The following is a 22,750-nucleotide window of genomic DNA, read 5'->3' on the forward strand; positions in this document are numbered from 1 at the left end:
TTGATCAAAACTAGAAATGTTAGTACTCTATGTTATTTACTGCCTTCAAATTTGAGTAAAAAGGTGAAAACCGTGGATAAGTTTACAAATACTAAAAATCAACCTAAAGATTTAAAAGTTTCCACAAATGCTGTTAGCTCCCAAACGTTAATTTAAGACTGGCCACCCTTCATATAATTTGATAAGCTCTAACAAATAATTAGATACATTGTCTGACTTCAACAATGCTAAAAATAACTCTCTCCTTTCCAAAACAAACGGCCGTTTGAGATTTTTCAAATAACAAACTAAATCTTGTACATTCTGCATGATTAACAAATTATAACATTATTACAACCTTTACCCTAGGTCGGCAGACGGCACTCTAGGCTGTCAGACGATGTTTCGCGAGATTTTTTTAAATAAAAACGTTACTTTTTTTTGAAAATAGATGGCGATATAATCTACCCGTGATGCACTCGTATATTTCCTACGCGGTCGGGTGGGATGAAATTTTCTAATCCCATTTTCCACCCTCCCCCTGCAGTACAGAGAAAGCGTGTCGCTAAAAAAAGGGCTCGCTGATAATTTCGGTTCATGTATTTCTGATACTATATTATAGTTGAGTATAATATTCTGTAATATAATATATTAAAATATATTTATACTTTTTTAATATAAAATTCTCCAGGTTGATTTCTTACAAAACTAAACTAAATTTAAGTTACCAAAATCCCGAGCGGTAATTGTTTTTCGAAAGTTTCCAGAAAGCGGTAAATTTGCGACCGGCAAAAACTTTAGCAGATAAACTAAAGTAGCCAATTAAAAAGTTAACAGGGTGCGAGATTTAGAGCCTCGTATTTTAGTAAAGTTGGAGATTTCTTATCTGTTTATATATTATTAAGTGTAGTAGGACAGAATATGGAAAACACAGGTTCGGTAGACAAAACTACATAGAAGTCTAAAATATTATTTTGTGCTACAATTATGTATACTACATGTTTATATTTATGCTTATAAATGTGATAAAAATTATCGTAACCTTCACGCTGTAACTGATACGATTACTGGGAAACAGTCTAAATGTTTCACTTTAAAGTTAAAAACATAATGATAGTACCATAGTTCATCGTAAACTTCTGCCTGAGGTAAAAATATTTGACTCATTTTGGAAGCAGATTTGATTAGTTATTATTCTTGGACGCATTGGAATAGATAAGTCAATTCTTATAGTGCATAACTTATGAGGAACTAGCGACGGTATTAAATTTCAAATAGATTACATCAAGTCAAAGATAAATTCTTTAAAAGCCACTCAATAAGTAAAGGAATTAAGGAATCATTTCACTAGACAAACAGTTTTAGATTTGACTCGTTTCAGTTCCGTTTTCAAAATGAATCTGTGGGATTTACAATAAAATGTGCTACTTGACGAGGCGACTGAATGATTTAACAGCCATAGCTGTTGTATTTCTCCTAATTTTAGGGTAAGTACTCGGAACCTTTTTTCTAAGGGAAATTAAGTGGAATACGTAGTAAGGAGCTTAGTAGTATTTATCACAAATCAGTGTCAATATTCAACACGTTAGCAAATAATAGTCGAATTTTAAGATAGGGCACGGAATTGGTAGTAAGCAGAACTTCTCTAACTGGTAGATTTGACAGGGTAAATTTGACTCGCGTCTCGCAATCACCAGATTCCGTTAACCTTCAATCCTTTTAACCTTTCTAGTTAAAATACTCTATGTTCTGTCTTAAAAATGATTATGTTAAGTGCTTATGTTACACATGGTAATATGGAGAAATTATTCATCTACCCGGTCATTTAGTGTAGTTCTAATAGTGAACAATGGCTGTTGAAGAGGAAGATAAAGCGGACCTAAATTCAGTGAGGAATAATTTCGTTTTAGTATTTTTTGTAGATTTAAACAATTTGCCAATTAAATACAACAAACGATTTATATAACATATAAAATTAGCTTACTTAAGGTTACCATACAACCAACTGATGGTCAACGCTAGAAATTAACTTAAAATAATAATAATAATCAGCTAGGCTAATACCCGAGGCACCACCTTAGGCCTAAGTCATCAAGCGACTTTTAAAGCCATTAATTCAGGTGGTCATTCTCGCCACGCGAGCCAACAGCTCCCTAAATTAACTATTACCGTTAACCCGAGGAACAACGTTGCCACGTTCTGAAAGGTTAATCAAACCCACAAAATTATAAATTTCAGAAAATAATTATCCTACCCCTGAAAAGTGGTAGTAAAACTTAATTAGCCTACATGTAGCTGATTATTATTATTATTATTATTATTATTATTATTATTATTATATTTATGTAAAACTTCGCTGAAGTTATATTTATGAGAATTCCAAACTTTTAATAATATTTAAGTTTAGTAGGGTCTAACGAGGAAACTCCAATTAAACAAATAGCAATATCAATAGTTAAAGTTTTAAAATCGAAAAATATTCTATATTAGCGTACGGTCAAGCTGAATTATCGAATATTATCCTTCCTCCCAAAAATTTGCTCAAAATGGTCGACTTGTACGATAATTATCGTATGTCTGTCAAGAGGCTAATTCAGACTGATCAAACGTCTGTTACGTCTTTCTTTCTAAAATTTTCTCCAAATGTGTATAACCATAAGCCTAACAACCCTAAGTTTGAATCGAAAGGCAGTGTTTTTTCAAGCTAACGGCTGTCGAAAGTACAGCGCTAAATCCACCCGGTGGCGGAAAAGAGAAACGTAACGCGTCTCGCAATGCATGACGCCAGCTGCTTTAGTACGAGAGAGGTGCGTAGAGAGAGAAAGGGGGAAGGAAGAAGCTTCAATTTATCTCTACCAGGTGCCGATACTATCGCCTGATTTCTTCTTTTTCGCCCGTCCAGTGGTGGTACAAAGGGCGCTATGCGCGTTTCAAACTTAGGGTTGATAGGCTTATGGTATAACGGGTAATGTACAACTAGCAAGCTAATAATTTGATAAATTCAAAAATTAAAACAATTTGCCCCTTTGCCCCTGAGTAAGTTAATAATTTCCGCTTAACAAAAATCAAAACAAATATGTATAAAAATAGTTTAATTTAGTTTTCCACAGTATTCCGAATTAGTGCTTCCAATGGAATCTTGTGCGATAAGCACATAAGCTCAGATCAGATACTTATGATAATAAATCAGATGCAATTTGAGATCAGATTGCTAGATGGGCGAATATAAAAGACAAACCTGATCTCACTAACTGAATATCTTCAGATAATTTAAAATTGCGATGTTGGAAGTACTATTCCGATTAAGTATCTGCCTGTTCAACGCTACAAATTGTCATATGTTTCCATTGCAGAAATGAACAAACTATTTCTATCGTACTCAATGGAAAATCTATCCAAAATCGAAGTATGTATCACTCGCAAATTTTTACCTCTCCGAGGGGACAAAGTCCCCTAGGAGGGGTTATACAATCACCGTGTCTGTCCGTCTGTCTGTCTGTGTGTCTGTGTGTCTGTCCGTCTGTCCTGCGAACGCGTTCGCATTATTCGTCCAAAGGTTAATCATTGCGTACGCAATTTCTCGAAATTTCTGCGTTCGCAGTTTCTCGAAGGGTTGGCAAAACCACCGTGTGACGTTGAGCGTTAACGGATACATTTGCGGTTTGGTTTGGATGGTGTTTTTTCGCTCACCGTCGTGACGGTTTGGTGTATTACGTTTTTGTAATGTTTATGCGTAGGTTGTGAATGTTGAGTTCATGTTATGACGTTTGTGAGTGTTGAGTTAGTCGTGTTTGTGTTTTGATGGTTGTGCATGTTGAGTTCGTGTTATGATGGTTGTGGATGTCGAGTCTGTTGTGTTTGTATGGGCGTTTTCTCTCCAACTTCTTCTAACTGACTTTTGGACGGACCGAGTGCTGAGTGTAATGCTACCTCTCAACGTCCAATGGCAGGGTTTCCACCAATTCTTCACGGTATTCGTCTTAGTAACAATTTGCGAATTATTGGCGCCGGCCGGGAATCGAACCAACGCTTGTTAAGTTACGGTGTTTTTCTAAAAAACAGCTTTGGCGAATGTCATTTACAAAGTTATAACGTTAGGTACTATAATTTATTCTACATCATTTTAAATATTTATAAATTATATTAATCTTATATTTAATGAAATATTTATAAATTATATTAAGCTTATATTTAATTAAATATTTATAAATTATATTAATCTTATATTTAATTAAATATTTATAAATTATATTAATCTTATATTTAATTAAATATTTATAAATTATATTAATATTATATTTAATTAAATATCTGAGTATTTTAATTTATTTGACCGTGTTCAGGAATTGAACTCGGGTCGCATAGTCACAATGCAGATATTTTACCGCTGAGCCATTGACTTCCTTTAGGAATATGTAAAGTAAAGAAACCATTATGATAAGGTGGGTTTTTTACCTTTTAATAACGCTTAGAAAAAGGATAATTATTCAAAACTTCCGCGGAAACTATTTCAAAGTAATTATATAGCGCCACCGTGTGGAGAATTATCAATCAAACCGGGTAAAAAATATAACATCTTCAATTTTTCGAACTTTAGTCAAATCTCGGCGGGTTAAAAAACACAAAATAAACGTATATAAGGCCGTTCCGGTCAATTTACACGATTTAGTCTTTCTTAGTTCTTGGCTGTCAGACGAACTACTACAGGACGGGGTGCAGGTGTCGGTCAAAAGTTATGAGGTAACTTTGCGGTTTTAATTAGTATGTTCGGTCTTCGGTCAAGAAAAGAGTTAAATTGTGTTTCGCGTTTGGAACGTGAGTGAATGGACTTCAGTGTATGAACAGTACGTGTTTAAGACTGAAAGTGTTAAAGTAATTGTGAACTAACTCAAGTCAGCTGTAAGATAAAATTGATTCTTATTATTTTTTGTATTGGAATAACCTAATTATACCCTTGAAATTATCAACTCAACCTGTGAGGCTAATTAAGTAGATTGGAAGTAATTGGTAGCGAACAGCTCTCAGCTGTTAATTAAGACAGAGTTTATAGTTAGGTAGTTTGAATTAAGTTAAAATTACTCAGTATAATTTATGATATTTACTTAAGTGTAAGTGTGTTTTGGTTTATTTTTCAATCACCATGAACTAAGACAAATCTAGTCTTAGACACTTGAGTACCAGTTCTGGGATATATATTGTTGGGTTATTGATGAAAGTTAAATCTAGAACGTTCCATAGACTGTTCTGAATAAAAATAAACATTTATAATTTTGCATAATTCTGGTTGCCATTTTATTTCCTAATCACTCGCCCACAACATTAGAGTTCTGGCAATCCCGAATCATATAAATTTTCAATTTAACGGCGACGGGAAATTATTCTCGTAAATTTATCGCGCGGCCTTGGGGAATATTCTTTTAACAAAATTTCGATAACCTATCGTTTAATTAAAATCGGCCCGATCCCGTTAAAATTAGAAACTAAAAAGCGAACGGTCGTTATAATACCCCCTGTAGATATTTTTTCATTAAAATTTGCTTTGTATTATATTCAACTGATAAACTTGTACTAAAAAGGGTTTAATTCAATTGTGCATTGTTATAGTACGTCTAACTCACTGCTGTAACTACTTAACTTATGATATTCTGAATAAATTAAAATTGGTCGTTTCGTCTCAATTATTTTAATTATAATTAAAATTCTATACCGGGCGGGATAGAACTGGGATAACATTTTTAACAAATACTCTAAATCGCGGAGATATATCTCGAGAAATTAATACCACTAGGGACAATTCTTCCGAGGAGAGGTATATTTTGGCTTGACAACTTGTTATTAAGAGCAACTAAAAATTAAATTAGAATTATCTACAATAAAATGCCAAAATGTAGAATGAATTATTTTAAACTTTTCTTAGATCGTCAGTGTGGCTATAATGTGACAGTTCCTGATCATGCAATTGGAACAATCCTTACTCCAGGGTTTCCTAATAACTATCCCAAGGATTTGGAATGCGACTGGTTTCTCAAATCAAACACGAACATTACTTTGAAGATTAAAGAGTTGAACGTGGAAAACCAAGAAGATTGCGGGTAATTTCATTGGGCCAAGACACTTTGTTTATTTTACAAGAACTTTATGCAAATGTTTGCCAGTCGATTTTCTTTGGTGTTACATATAAGATTATTTTTCTAAAAATATAGGACTTTATAGGACTATTTTTACAAAATTATAGGATTTTATAGGTTTATATATGCTATTTAATTAACTAACTTAATGCATTCAAAAACAAAATCTATATTTAGAGAAATAAGTCTTAATTATCACTTAAAAAATTAAAACTATTTAACCATTTTATCACAAAAATATACTAGTAGGTAACCATGTTATCAATAACAAAACTATAGACTAGAATGACTAATTGGAATTTATCCTATAGCTAAATCTAGCAATTTAACTGAGTGGCTGGCAAAATATCCAAATTATAGGACTTTTGAGGGATTTTGGTAGAAATATAGGATGTTATAGGACATTTTTGAAAACATAGGATTTTATAGGAATTATAGGACCTCTGGGGACCTTGTACATAGTTTTGAATATGTATGACAAAAGAGTTATCCAAACAAGCGTTTATATGTTCTATTTTATTGCTTTAAATTTTACTAAATGGCTCCAACCTACACGTTTCGGTGGGAATACATACGTTGCAATTGAACAACTAAAGAAAAAATCGGCATAAAAAAATTACAAAAATTTATATTTGTCGGAGTTTATAGATATTTAAAAAAATTAACGGCAAATTAGTAGCGCCATCTATTAAATGCTCGGATTTTTAAAATTTCCCTCTAATGGCCTTAGCCTTGTGAAATAATCTTCAGCGTAAACTGCGTATCGGTTTATATCAGATTACGTCGAAAAGCTACTACATCCTAATCATTACCAAATAATATCATCACTAAGAACTTACATTATAATTAAGAATGTCAAGTTTAATAAGTTATATCTAAAGTGCGTGATAAGGGAGCTCAACTCGCCTCTTGCCCTTTGGGATCAAGGGCGAGTTCATAACCCTTGAGGCCACTAGGGTCCGCTTTCAACCCCTTCGAGACCTAACACGAAATTTTATAATAATAATAATAATAATCAGCTAGGCTAATACCCAAGGCACCACCTTAGGCCTAAGTCATCGATCGACTTTTAAAGCCTTTAATTCAGGTGGCCGGGTTACAATGTCAGAGTGTTACGTTTTGCACCTACCCCACGAATAGCCGAAAAGGGGCCCCTAAAAATCGTTGCCTAGTGGGCCCAGCCATAAATATTCCCGATGTTCATTTAGTTGCAAAAAATAACACAAAAATTATCTGAAATGTTTTTCAGCTACGACTTCCTCGACATTTATTTCCACGTCAAATCGACGCCCCATCGTCGCTTCTGTGGTAATTTTATCAATGAAGTCTTACAGACCAATTCAACGGAAGTTCACCTACATTTCACCTCCGATCTTACCTACGAAGAAAGAGGATTCGAAATTGACTATTTTACGGGCGTCCAAAATGGTAAAAATACCTCTTAAACGTTACAATATGGGTAGAGCTCGGGGAAACGGATAAATTACCCTACAAAATTTCAATTGATCATAAAAAAATTCGATTAACTGATTATTTATGGATATTATTCGCAACAAATAAGTTTTTAATTGGGATAATTTTCGGATACGGATAAAAAAGAAATGAACGGGAAATTTTTTATCCGAACGCCGAACCTTAAATAAGTGGACACTATTGGCTACACTTTTAGCCAGTGTTGCACGAAAACAAACTATCGGCGTAATGTTTCGGACAGAAATATTCATACTATATTGAAAAGTGTAACTTTAGCGCTACCAGGAAACTACACTCTTAAAAAAAGGGTTTCTTTTCAAACCTTTAAGGGTGTTTTCTTGTCCATATTTAACACCTTAACAGGTTTATAAAGGATGTTATTCTACACCTTAAAAAGCAGTTTTCCTGCTAGGGTGTTTATTTACACTGTTTGGGGTGCTTATGTCCTCCGTTTTTATTCCCTTTGTTAACAGTTTGTGGTATAAAACTATTCCCTTCAGGGTTATTATCTACTCCCTCTAGGGTACAAGACGACTCCTTTTAGGGTACCAAACGACTCCCTTCAGGGTGTTACACTACCCCCTTCAGGGTTCTATAATACTCCCTTTAAAGTTTTATCACAACTCCCTTTAAGGTTCTAAACTACTGCCTTAAGGGTGCTACAATACTCCCTTTAAAGTGTTAAAATACTCCTTTTAGAGTACTAAACTACTGCCTTAAGGGAGCTACACCCTTACCAGGTGTTAAATCACTCAATTTACGGGGTAATATAACACCCTTTATACACCTTTTCAGGTTTTTAATTTGGGACAATAAAAATCGCTTTAGGGCGTTTAAATTAACATTCAAGAGTGTTTTTTTACAGATATTACACCCTTAATATACCATTAAAACACCCTTTTTTAAGAGTGTATATATATGTCTAAAGATAAATTGGCTCATTTGATAAAAATAGGTTGAAATACTTAAAATTCTTAGGTCGAATTTCTTTCAAAAGTCACGTATCTCGACTTGCGTGACTATTGCCCTCAGGTAAGACTTTGCGTGTATTTTCAAAATCAGTGATGATAAAATACGCGAAAAAGTAGATTAGTCCATAATTAAAAGGGATAATATAGCTAAATCCTAAACAAATTTGAAGAAATTAAAAAAACTTACTAATAACTCGTACCAATAGGTCTTTGAGCAAAAAACGCGAAACTCGGATCAAATAGATCTTCGAGTAATAATCTAAATTAAAAATAAATAAAATAGCCAGAAATTCCAACGGTAGGCCGGTTTCGTTCTATTTGGAACTCATCAGTACCGTGCGGGAAATCTGGCTGGCGACTGTCAAATCTAAAGGAGAAACTAAGCCTAAACATTAAAAATTTAAAAACGCGTTGCATATAGCAACGGAAAGCCGAAAAGGGGGGAGTGTGGTGGAGAATAGTATATACGATAAGTTAAGTTAGAAGAAACCACCTATGGACTGTGAGAAGGATGATAAAATACGCGAAAAAGTAGATTAGTCCATAATTAAAAGGGATAATATCAAAAATAAATCATATATTCATACAAAAAGTGTCGCTCTCGAAGCCCGGGCCACTACATGAAATTTTCGAAGCGGACAAAATTTTCGGCGTAGGCAAATATCATGGTGCTACGCCCGCCTATCTAAGAGCCGAATTTCCTAAGATCATAAGAAGTAGTGTCATTGCGCATCGAAACAAAGTTCCATTAAATTATTAATATAATAATAATGGTTCATACCTGATATGACTAGAATTATTTAAAAAAATGTCATTCTTTGATTTTTATTATCTATTTGTTATTACGGTTTTTTTTATAAAAGAATGTTGAATAGTTAATATAGGCTACTTCTGATTGGATATCTTACGTGACGTCATGTGATAATGAAATTGGAATTACCACGTTTTCAAATAGCACGTGGAGTTTGTAAACACAGTGGTCGTGGACTCGTAGTGTTGTCTTTCTACTTCTAATTAATAATAATAATTACTGAAATGTTTGAAGAAGATGATTCAGACAGTTTGGATCTTATGAATTTACAAAATGGTTCACCAATATCAGCAGAAGATATATTAGGTAATTTAGAATGTCCTTTACTTAACCCACCAGTAGATACAACTGGGGAAAGGAGAAGAATTTTGGAAGAACTATATATGGTGGAAGATTGGATTTCATACTTAGAGATTTTCATAATGAATATCTAAATTTATTAAAAAAGTTCAAAGACATTCGTGGAGGATATTCTTCATTTTTATATGCCTTTACCAATTTTATCCACGACTACACATTTAAGGGTTATGGGATCATGATAACAAATGAATATGGCCAAGTAGAGGGGTGCAATATTTTACATTGGATAGGGATACGCTTCAGGGAAATAAGTGCTGAAATCAAAAGAAATAAAGAACTGGGCTCTATCTCAAAACCACATCAGCAATCTCAGACAGCTTCTTTTACAAAAGTTCAACATTCGAAGTCTTCGAAAATTAGGCATGTGGAGACAGATGTATTATATTCTCTTAATAGGCTTGGTGGAGGCTGCTTGGGTGAAGTGTGGGCTGCCAGCAAAGCAAAAATGGAAGTACACAAAAAAATAATGAAAGGGAAAAACCCCTATCTCAAAAACAGAGAGACCGTGCCCATTCTTTGTTTAAAATTTCTTTGTCATTAAGAAATATAGAGCAGTTTGTAGATGACTTACCAGCTGTCATAAGGATGCTGAACAAGGGTGGTATGCTACTGCCTCATGTCTCGTTAATGCCTTTCATCAAAAGAGTGAGCTTTCTGGTAGTTGATATGTTTAGAAAGTGTTCTAAAAGCAACGATCCAGGACAAGCGCTAAGTGAGTAAATCCCTAATCATAGCATTACAATGTAAAAAAGGATTGATAAAAATATATTTTTTAAATTCCAGAGAAATCAATGAGTTATATTTTTGAAGATCAAACTTTGAAGACCATTTTCCACGATGCTGTGAAGACCATCAAAGCAGTTCAGGACTACAATCATTCGCTCGAAGATTTAGAAGCTATGAGGCTTGAATGGCAAAGAAAAATAGGGCATGCAAAGTTGGGGGATTTAGTCAGAGCCCAGATTCAGAGGCGCAATGAGAGACAAGGAAAACGAGAAAGAGGTGGTATGAACCTCCGTTGTTTTCTCTACAGTATTAAGGGGGCCTCCAAAACAAAACTAGCAAAAAAAAAGGGTAACAAATTGCTCAAGAATAAACCAAATCAGAAAAGCAAGCCAAAGCCTAAGAAAAACAAGTTAAACAAAAAATCCAAGGAGGATCTTTTACCTTGTAATTTAAATACCCAAAGATCCAATAGCCCGATGTCCATTGGATCAGGGACCCCAAAGAAAACTAGTTCCGGACGATTAGTTCGCAGAAAGGTTATTTATGAATAACAAATGCAATAACACACTATGATTAAAACCCAAACTGTTCCTAATTAATCCAAAGCTACAAAGTATTGTGAATTCATGATAATTCAGTGAGATATAAAAATTTATTCATTTAAAATGTCTAAGCCTACTTTTCTATAAGAAGCTTCAGCATTTTGTTTGGTATTTGTGCAACCCTTAATTAACAATGCTCTTCTGGCTGGTCTATAATTTACACTTGTAAGCTTACCTCCTGATATATATTTCAGTTGGCTAAAGATAGTTTCAACTGCGGATCCATTGATTCTTACTGGATAAATACATTTATTCGGATGTCTTTGAGTAAAATCTTCCGCAAAACCAATAAAACCGTATATGCAAATTCGTAGCGACTCCCACGTTTGCCAGGCTATAAAATGTTTTTGAGATTTGTTTGTTAAACATTCTCCTTTTTTTATTCGCTCTGTTGCCCAGTCCTCAAAATATTTAAGTCCCTTAAGCATTGATTTGATTGGACCAGGATTTGTACATGAAATTCCTTCATGGCTTAATAAACCCTTTTCAAAGATTTGGTGGCAAGCATGGAGGTAGTTATAGAAAGCCATTACTTTTTCTTTATCATTGGGTGGTTTTTCATATTTTGGATTAGCATAATTATATAGCTCACCAAGGACGGGAAGTTTTTGCATTATTTTTGCGGGGGTCACGTTAAGTTTAGACCAAGCGTCTCTGTCAATATAAGCTTGACAGAGGCCCTTCACTTGAGCAAGTTCATTACAATCCCTTCGGTCATCTTCCCTGGCTTTCATATCTATAGCTTGCTGCCATCCAAAATGAATGTCTCCACAAATGAAATCTTTTGTACCTTCCTTTTGAGAACTATGAGCAGCATTTACCATATTCTTCAACTGGTGGTTTGGGCAAATTATCCAATAAATCCATTGGTCTTCCAAATGAGGATTTCTAAATCGAGGCATTATCTTGTAATTTATGGAACCATCATCTTTAATTGTATGCATTTGAGCTTTCAGAATTCCTAAACTGTGCCTTAAAGATGCCACGTTCGCACTCCCACCATCACACACAAGGGCTGTGGTTTCAAACCCAACCATGTGGAAAGCAGCAATACAATTTAAAACTGTATTGGTGATAAATGAATGAGGGGCAGGAAAGGCCATCATAAAATAAGGGCCAATTACGTCAAACCTAGCTGAAGCACACCTCCAAAGAAACTGCAAAACATATTCAGCCGCTAGTGTTTCTTTCATGGTATTTTCTTTATTTATCTTCCATTGTAATATATTCATTTGGATCAAGAGCACAGCCAATATATTCATTATTGCGAGAGTTCCAAGTTAGTTTTCCGATAACTTTCACTTCGTCAAATATTAGAACGCCTTCTTTTGGAGGTCTGATTTTTCCTGGATAATTATGCTTGTCAAATCTAACAGATTCCGATTGCAAAAATTTATAGTCAATGCCTTGCTGACTAGGTATTTGTCTGATTTTATCCTGCACAGAGTAAACACTGGGTAATTTCAACACATCAAAAGATGCAAGGGCTTCATAAGCAGCAGGTGACCTAGAATACACACTCAGTGCTATTCGGTAAGTTAGCGGGCTCCACCTATTTCCTTTAGACCCCTTTTCACAGTTATCCCGGTCTTTTAAAAAATCATTTTTTGCCAAGTCTCTTTCCCATGCTTTCTGAAGAGCTAACCCTAACATTTTATTTCTCCCCTTAGCTTCATCAAAAATCTTTTTTAAATCCTCTTGACCTTTGCAGTTAATTTCACTCAAAATGGACCTCATTTGCTTATTTTGTTCGGGACAGAGTTCAACGCTGGTTTCATCTAGCTTCTTTTCTAAAATCTTAATTTTTTTACGAAGATTGCATCGGTACTGTCTACTATCAAGAAATCTTTTTGTTTTAGATCGTGGTGTTAAAACACTTATTCTACATGTAGACAAATATGATTGCCTTCTGCGCTTGGTTCTTGGAGTTACTTCTTTCTTCTTACGATCAAGAATGTACCTGGATAAATAAAAATAATCTGTTAAATAGGCGCTAGTATAAAGTTGGATACGCCTGCTCAACTTATTAAAATCAGGATTGTTTGATTTAAATCAAATGATTTAATCCAGCGACTTAAATCAAACGATTTAACTCAGCAATTTGAATGATTTTTTTAATCAGTTCTTATAAAAGATTGTTTAAAAGGTAATAAAGTTCCATAAATGATAGATTTACCACATGGACTAACCAAACGTAAGGACGGTTCGCAGTGCCAGAGTGCACATTAACAATCGTTAGCCGCAGAATTTACTCGGGGAATCGTCCTTACGTTTGGTTAGTCCATGTTTACCATTGAATTATTATATTTTAGAATATATTTATCATTCTATTAGACTATTATCTCTCACAATGATATTAGACTCTTCCTCATGTTTTTTTTTTAATTATGTACTCTTCCTAAATATATATATTTTTAAATGATCGATCTACTATTGATACAAAAATAACTGATATCAATAAGCTTATATATTGCTTTTAAAAAGTGACAAAAACCAAAAATATTAAAATAAAAAAATCCGATTCAAATCAAATAAATCGATGTTTTCATTTTTTTAAAGAAACCAAAAAAAAATATAAAAAATCAACAACACTGATTAAAATGGTTTTATACATTACCGTTGGAGATATCGGCATTTACCACATTGATAAATGCCATTTTTAATTTCATCTCGCTTTACATTAGATGGCGGAATGAACCAAACAGTACATTCTGAAGACTGTAATCTTTCAAAAGGACTAGCTATTACTTCAAGGTTTTTTGATTTAAATGTTTTGCAGTTGTCCTAAAAAATACATATTTTATAATTTTGTAGGAAAAAAAAAGATAAAAAAGGTTATAACATACATTTACAAGTCCTGGACAAAAAACGTGATTCCCTGACAATTTTGATAATACTTCATTTATGATAAGTACATCTACTTCTTGATTTCCATAACATAGCTTATTTGATGCAAAGGTTTGAACAGAGTTAAAATGGTTAGTAGACCATTTGATGAAAATAATATTCTAGTTGGAAAATCATAATAAGTAGAAACGAGTGTTAAGTCCTTTTCTCTAATGACTTGTAGCTGTTCAGCTCCATTTTTACCCTTTCTTACGGAGAGGTGCAAGTCGTCTGATAATACATGTAAGAAAACAATTTCAAGTGGCTACAGTATTACGTTACTCAATTTGATATGTAACATGGATTAAATGTATGTAATATATATACACATACCTCTCTTCAAACTACTAATATATTTCTCCACAGAATTTAAAGAAGAGTCCACTTTGGCCTGTAGAGAGAGCTTCGGCTTCTTAACTTCAGGGTTTGTTAATGGTTCCTTATCTATTTTCCGTTTTGAAAGTTTGTTTTGGTTTTGTGGTGGTTCAAATAGAGTGCACACAGTATGAATTTTAGATATACTAGTTTGTGTTTCACGAGAATGAGTTAGTTTCAATAAGAAATCACACTGAGTTGAATTTTCTCTGACCAATTTTTTCAACCTGTCACTTGCATCATTTGTTTCAGTCTGTACTGAAACATTGTGACCATGACACTCGGTCTGACAAATGGCAGTACATGTGCGTAACACAGTAGTTTGTACTGATTTTCTGGATGTTTCTTTCAGGTAGAAATTGCATTGGGTGGAATTAGTTTTTGCCAAAACTAAAGATTCTGTAACTTTTTTTCTAGGAGGCATTACCTACAAAGGCTTTAATTCACCGTTACCACCAAGAATGAATACTTTCGTAATAATAAATTCTAAGCGCTTTAAAGTACTCAAAATAAGTTAATATCATTAAACTTACTAAAAAAAACCGCTATAACCGTGGTAACTGAGTGAAAATTATTTTTTTTAACTTATCGTTCACCGAAGTTGGCTAACATTTTGTTAAATTTTATCTGCTGTTGTACTATTTTTTTGACGTAATCATTCAATGATTGCTATTGGCTGAAAATTCCGGCCGTTGAAAGATTTGTCGTCTGCTTAAGAAATTTCATACAAACCACAGGGAAAGCTACAGCACACGGGAAGAGCGACACTTTTTGTATGAATATATTATTTATTTTTGATAATATAGCTAAAGTAAGTAAGTTTTTTAATTTCTTCAAATTTGTTTAGGATTTAGCTATATTATCCCTTTTAATTATGGACTAATCTACTTTTTCGCGTATTTTATCATCCTTCTCACAGTCCATAGGTGGTTTCTTCTAACTTTTGAAAATCATAGTCTTACCATAGGACTATCAAGGCCCGCTAAGTTTGAAACGAATTGGATTTTAACGGTAAACAAATGACTTACCAAACTGGCTACATGAACCCTTCCTGTTGTTGTATATTGATATTTATAATATATTATTGATTGTTTATGTTTATAGTTTAGGGTATTTCGGGTAGAGGGCGCGACAGAAGTAGGTTTCATTTCCCGCCTCTCAACCTCCCCTTCTCCCCCCCCCTGCTCACCCGGCATCGCCAGTCAAGTAGTGAGTGTTCAATTTTACGGCGCAATTCAGCCAGGATCGCCCGAGTTTTAAGCGGTCCTGCCCCTTTTGAACCCGGAAAGGAAAATCCTGCAGCGTCTTGGGCCCGATATGAGGCGGCTTATAAAATTTATGCCACAGCGTCCAACTTGGCTATAGAAACCCAGCCACGCCAGATCGCATCATTTTTACACACGATTGGCGAGGTGGGACAACGGAACGACGAACAATTTACTTTGGAGCGTATATACAGTGAATTTATTTGCTTTCCGCTACCAGTTTCTGCACACGCACCAACGCACACATCAGCCTTTTGTTGATTTTATAACTGAGTTAAAAACTAAAGCCAAACAGTGCGAATTTGGTGACCTCTCATCATCGATGATATGTATGCAGATAGTCAGTGGCACTACCGATAATGATTTGCGACAAAAACTATTGGCTCAGAAGGACCAAACTTTGGAGCAAGCCGTATGTCAAGCCCAAGCCAAGGAAGCTTCACGTACGCGTGCCGCTATTCTTACGCACGACCTCCAGAATTGAACTCTAGTCACTCTGTTAATTTCTTATCCGCCGAGGCAGAGTGGATTTTCGGCCTCGAGGCCAGAAAGGCCGTTATCGATCAGAACATCCGCGATCAGCGCCACTTTCTCGATTTTCTCATCGTTCGCAGTCCGCCAACTAGCCTGGTCTAAATAACAGTCACCGACGTTTCCAATCGCCGTCTCACGATTCTGGAATTCTTCGTGCAGCGGATAATTTTTCCGGCAATTGTGGCGGAGCTCAACATCCGCGACCATTCTGTCCTGCACGAAATGAATAATGTTACAATTGCTCACGGGTAGGACATTTTGCTGCCCTTTGCTTTGCCGCGCAAGAGGGCCCTAAATGGGTCGGAGTGTGCAATAACTGGTGGATTAACCGGGAAGTCGGGGTCCGGCTCTTGTAACCCATAAGGGCGGTGGCGCACTGGGAGATGTTAGCTTCGATCAAATGGTCCTCTCTCCACCTCCGACTTCGGTCAGGTTTGGGCTGCATACTGAGCTTCGGCTCAGGCTAACGGAGAGGGGCCGTGCCAACTGGCCGCCTCGACGGATTGGGTAGCCTGCTGTGGGGCGGCGGGCCTCCATATGCTGGCACGGCGGTCCTGTTTCCTGGTCTTTTGGAACAACACCGAGATCTCCGGTGCCGGCTGTGCCGGCTTACTTGGACTGCTGTGTGCCCGTCGTTTCCCTTTAGGAGCTCTCTCCAAAGGGTTTGACTCCTTACCTGTGTAGGTAGGGTGTCGGCTGGAGTTGCTACAGCATCCATTCTTAATCTCACTGCTGTGTGCGAAGTGGGAATTGGTCCACCCATTGATGCACCTTCTGCTGGGTTGAGTGGCTTGCGTCAAAGGTGCGACCATCAGTAGTAGGGTACTACTACCCATGCTGGATTTGTCATCTGTCCGGGCTAGGTGGACGCTGGCGTAGGGCACTATGATGATAGGTCTCCGGTGGTATGGTCTTTGTTACTAGGTACACCGGGCTATAAATTCTGACACACTGCCGCGCAAGAGCGAGACCACAACCTGTCCATTTCCTGGATGATGCGAGTTCACAGGCCCCTTTGCAATACTTTATGCAACCAACGGCGAATTCTTTGACTACCACAGCTCATCAGTCACTACGAGAAGACAGCCCCGCACCTCCGGTGGGACCAAGAGCATTGGTCTTTATTTGAGTTGACAACTTTTTGTAATGCTACTAGCCTGCCAATAGGACCGGACCAAGATTTATGGTTTAGTAACAAACATTTTTACGAAAGATATATATGGCTTGTAATACCTTGTCGATGGTAATACGCAGGTCAAGCGTTACCATGGGGATGAAAATAATAATAATTGTTTGTTGTACAGTTAATACACATATTTTGCTATAATAAACTAAAATAATAAAGTTAAAAGGGAATTGCATGGAAATTCTTAAAAGAACTCCACTTCAGTCAAGAGAAGCAATCAAATTTTAAAGAACTGCATTTAAATTTTAGATAACCAATTAAATGAAATAACTGAATTTTAATTTTAGATAACCAATTAAATGAAATAACTGCATTTTAATTTTAGATAACCAACCAAATTTGAAAGAACGAAAATTAAAATTTTAGATAACCAATCAAATTTCAAATAACTGCATTTGAATTTTAGATTACCAATCAAATTTGAAAGAATGACATTTATATCTTAGATAACCAATCAAATTTCAAAGAACTGCATTTAAATTTTAGATCAACAATCAAATTTATGGAATATCACTTAAATTTCGGAATATCTACTATTTCAACATGTGAGCAACCTAGAACAAATTAATTTGACTTTCAAAAACCAATGTGTTCACCCAACCTAGAACAAATTAATTAAACTTTCAAAAACCAATGTGTTCATTCAGCTCTTATATTTGTTCAAGGGAACAATGAGAAAAAAACAATCGCAAATTCAGTGTAGAGGTCAATGTTTGGATTAATTTATTAATCTATTATTTAGAAGCGGAGAGGTCTTCCTGCCACGATTCGTTTACAGAAAAGGAAGGAATTATAACGAGCCCGGGTTTCCCTGAGCAGTATCCTATCAACAGACATTGTTTCTATCACATTCAAGCCGAACCCAACGATCGAATTTTCCTGACGTTCCACGTCTTCGATATGGAAAATGACGGAAATTGTTTGTATGATTTCCTGTCCATCTACGATGGCCATTCAACTAGTGAGTACGACCAATGTTTCATGGCTCTAGACATTAATCTCTTCCGTTTGAGTGCCGTATGGTAGTCCCGCTATAGTGGCAGTGGCGTAATTTAAGTGTCTGGATCCTTCAAATCAAGACCGACTTTTTTTGCAATTTTTTAGGGTTGAAATATTTTAGTTAGGGAAAGAAATCTTTGTTGAAGTTTGAGTCGTAGCGTTGCGTGGAGTTATAAACGAAATTAACATAACGTAGTGGTCCACCGGCGCCTTGACCCTGCCATGCCATTATTTACGCCAGTAGCTCCACCAATGTCGGTGTGCCCCATTCGGTTACTCATGGTATCACGGGATGAACCATATTTACTATACTATAAAGCAAGGTTAATTATTTAAAGAAAGAAAAATATTATTTGATGAGATGGTCACCTATTTAAGGTGTACCTGTCGCGGTCCATATCCCCTAGTGATGCTACCAAGTCATGCCCACTTCAAACAGTAGGAACTTTGCAAGGTTTTCTAAATGATTAATTACTTCGTGATTAATATCACAACAGGGCAGCTACTCAACCTTTAGTCTGGTAACGAAGGTACCCTTGGTTTATAGAGCCAATATGGCTACTCATTTGTGAAGCATTAAACGACTATTTGGTTTTGTTTAGGATCTATAGAAATTGGTAAATTCTGCACTAGGAAACCTCCCCCAATAATGTCAACGCAAAACCATTTACTCTTGGAGTTTCTGTCAGACGACCAAATCAACAGAAGAGGATTTCAAGCTACTTATTCCACCAAAGGCTACATGGATCTTGAAGGGAATATTGGTGGCAAGTACAATTTTATAAATAGCTTAAACTGGCATAGACCGATTCACATTTGACAAGAGAGAAGATCGTTTTACCGGAGTAACGCCATTTGAGGTTACTCAAATTACTTGTTTCCCTGTAAGCAATATGTGAATAGATCAATTAACAAAAGCTACTTGCCAACCAACCAAAAACGTGTTCCGGATATAATTATCTTTGTTGGCAGAATGCTTGTGGTCTAAAAACGAGGAAAGCGGAACCATTAGAAGCCCAGGATATCCGAACCCGTACCCGAGAGATTCGTATTGTAGAATCACGATTAAGGCACCTGAAAATCACTTTATCGGGTTCGTATTTGAAAAACTCAACGTGGAATATACAAATTGCTCCGACGAATACGTTAAAATTGAGAAAACAGGCGATCAAGGTAAGGAGTTTTGTACTCAATCTTAGACATTTTGAGGTAATCAGAAAGAAAAACCATGAAATACGTTCAAAAGAACTTCATATGATTTCACCAGCTAAACGATAGGCAGAAACGAGTGACCTCTCTGAGACCATCTGAGCGTTAGTTTCGGTATTTCCCGCCAACGAAGAAGGGCGCAGTATTAATCCGTTCTCTCCCAGTATTTCCTTCTTAGATAGGTCTGCCAGGGAGCACATGTTTCGCCCCTTCGTCACCCGCTGGATTTCTTTAAAAGGGGTATTAAATGTTTTTATAATTGGAATAGTGGTTCAGTAATTTACAGCACGCGTCGGCTCGACGTGAATTAGCTCTTTTTTCAACCGATTTCGCCAGCTTCGAACAAGATACTTAAGCTAAATTTTGACCCAAAAAACGGGACATAAAAGTATCCATTGGCTCGTTTGTAAATTTGACAATAATTTATAGTAATTTTAAACAATATATTTTATATGGGATATATAATTTAGGTCAAAGTCCACTAAGTAGAGTATAAGATGTCTATTAATAATGTTCTACAATGGTTCTCTGACGACGTTAGTGTTCCGCTATTTTGAATGTGAGTGTACGGGGCTGTTGGCTGGCGTGGCATGAAGATCTTGCCACCAACTTCTTACGTTTTGTAATGATTATTATAATTAATTCTCACAATTTCATTTCTAGGAAACGAAATCATTTTCCAATCCTGCGAAGTAACCCATTTAGAGAAGATATATTCAAGTGTCGAGACAGGCATTGTCATCTTTAAAAGTGATTCTACCGTTCAGTTAGATGGATTTGAGTTGTACTACTGGTTTTACCCAAAGACACATAACGGTAAATTTCACTCTATTTAACCGCAAGATGCTACATTTTGATCTAAGCCAAACGACAAAGAAGTTTATTATCAAATCTCAAAAATAATTATTTCTACCAAGTATTTTATTGCTCTGTAAAAATAAACATAACTTGGAGGTGCGTATTTACACTGTAATGATTTATTTGGAGTTTTCAAAAATTATGCTACAGAATTATACCAAACACAAACAACAAAGAAAGGGTTTATCAAACTATTGATGTATTTCAGAATGTACTATAATGCTTTTAATCCGTCTATTTCGTTGCAGAAAATGTCGTCGAAGAATCGAAAGAAACAGCACCAATTGGTTTTGTGAAATTCCCAAAAAGCGCTTCAGTTCCAAATGGTGTTAAACACGCTTTCACTTGCATTGCCGTTCAAACTCAACAGAAAGTTCGATGGTGAGTTTTAACACTGTTACATAAGTTTGTCGCTTTGGGGTATATTTTACTGAGAGCTAGTAACGAAGTGACGTCATCACAAGAAGAAAATATCCCCCTAGTGAGGCGCTGTCAAAGGTTACTTCTGACGCGTTAGCAAGCGGACGCAAAACGGCGACGAAACCCGTAATGCAGTCTTGTGAATAGCTCTCTGTAAATTTTTTGCATTTGATGAATGGGAAGTGTCACACTTATGTATTATACACTTTTGCTCTGACCAATTAACCTTCGATAATCTATAAAAGATGAGAAACTCGGACCGAATAGATCTTCGAGTGAAAAACGAATTAAAATTTACACGAAATAGTCCGAACTTTGTTGCTCATCGGTACCGTTCTGAAAATCTGGCTTGCGACTAACACACCGAAAAGATAAGCTAAGTATAATCATTAAAAAATTCCAAAACACATTACGTAGCAACGGAAAGCCATATTTTCCGCTCAGTAATGATGAGCCCCAAATATTGAAAATATCACTTCGAGATTATCTGAATATCACAGTGGAAGACACAATCTTCGAACACTTGACCATCACAGCTTTAGTCCAGACTGAGTCCCCTACACCAATTACTTAATGTTAGGGTTGTGGCACAAGAAAAACGTGACCTTCTTGGTAAACTCCTAGTGTCGATTGAATATTCATTATCGAGCGATGGCCATTTCAACAGAAAAAATAAATACACATGGAGTGATTTCAATGCACACTGGACATTCCCTCCCTTAAGACGGGGATCGAGTGATTGGACCATTGTTTCTTGCAAACCGGCTTAAAGGCAGAACTACTTTCTCCAACAAAGTGTGACAATTTTTATGATAAGGGAAAATTAATTTAATTCTTGGTTCGATGTCTAGGGGATTAATTTATATTAAATTGTCACATTACTAACAAATTAAATTAAAGCACTTTGATTATATATATATAAATGAATTTAATGGCAATGAAAAGCATACTGGTCAAACAATTTAAGACTTAACTCTATCTCTTAAAGTTAACTAAAAAGGGGGTGTTTTGGCTCTCTGGTAAACGTTTATAAGTTAATACATTTCTTACGAAATTGGTGAATGGCGATGCCGTCGAGGATGTCGGTGATGTCCGATGAACTGGAGGGTCCGCAAGGCACGACGCGAAACATTTTAACGTAGTCACGGTCTTCTTGAAGACTCCGTAGCGAGCGAACGCGAACGGGAAAGCAAAAGACTTGTTGTTGGCTGAATTAGCCCAAAGGAACCGGCCCACTGTCCGAAGACGTCTCTCGTTCAAAACGGTCTGTCCTGAGAAACACGTGTCACCCCTTTTTATCAACTGACCCTGGTCAAAGGGTCTACGGGGTTTCATCGGTTCTCGCACGATGGAATGGAAAGTTTATTTTCAAACATTGGGCAATACCAGAGAGCCAGGGAGTTCCGCGGTTGTACCAGAGAGCGTACTAGGGTAAAACCCAGGGGAAGAGAGAGCCAACACAACAGGGGACTTTTATAAAGTTAAAACTAGAGAGAGTTATATTTGTGGGGTCTATTCAAAACAAACGTTACAAAAGTGTAGGACAATAGCTTTCAGGCGTCTTCGGTTCCATCATGACGGTACACCAGTACATCAACATCGTGATGTTGTGGATCATCAATAATTCTTCGTGGAATTCAAAATACTTTTTAAACATTTTGATATTCTTACAAGTACCAACTTGTTTTACTTTAATAAACAATCAGAGTGCCCTATATGTTAGCAGTCCATTGCAACTTATAGTGAAATTCTTCACCAATTATTGCATGGTGGTCGCTATTCAGCAGACACCTGAAATGTTTATTAGTTTTACTGATATCGGCAGATTTCCGAGGATAGCCAGAGTTCCTACACAATACTGATGAGCCCCAAAAGGGCGAAACCGGTCTACTGTTGGAATCTCTGGCCTAAATTTTGACATTTGATATAGAACCAACTTTATTTGTAAGTTTCACAACTTGCTCATGA

At 36.1% G+C, this 22,750-nt stretch overlaps 1 protein-coding gene across 2 annotated transcripts in view; it reads left to right on the forward strand.

The window, feature by feature from the left end:
• The first annotated feature begins 1,343 nt into the window (after positions 1–1,343).
• LOC149966761 (mannan-binding lectin serine protease 1-like) overlaps positions 1,344–22,750 on the forward strand; it is a 60,253-nt gene continuing 38,846 nt past the window's right edge. For both annotated transcript variants that reach the window (XM_090154224.1, XM_090154234.1), the window contains exons 1-9: positions 1,344–1,466; positions 3,333–3,385; positions 5,897–6,071; positions 7,357–7,535; positions 18,039–18,257; positions 18,898–19,062; positions 19,268–19,468; positions 20,168–20,320; positions 20,611–20,743. In XM_090154224.1, coding sequence (XP_090010350.1) covers positions 1,399–1,466; positions 3,333–3,385; positions 5,897–6,071; positions 7,357–7,535; positions 18,039–18,257; positions 18,898–19,062; positions 19,268–19,468; positions 20,168–20,320; positions 20,611–20,743 — 1,346 coding nt within the window. In that variant the 5' untranslated portion in view covers positions 1,344–1,398. The remainder of the gene's footprint in view (positions 1,467–3,332; positions 3,386–5,896; positions 6,072–7,356; positions 7,536–18,038; positions 18,258–18,897; positions 19,063–19,267; positions 19,469–20,167; positions 20,321–20,610; positions 20,744–22,750) is intronic.

Source organism: Leiobunum rupestre, chromosome 1 (genome assembly GCF_980474605.1).
Source record: "Leiobunum rupestre chromosome 1, qqLeiRupe1.1.hap1, whole genome shotgun sequence".
In the NCBI taxonomy this organism is placed as follows: domain Eukaryota; kingdom Metazoa; phylum Arthropoda; class Arachnida; order Opiliones; family Sclerosomatidae; genus Leiobunum; species Leiobunum rupestre.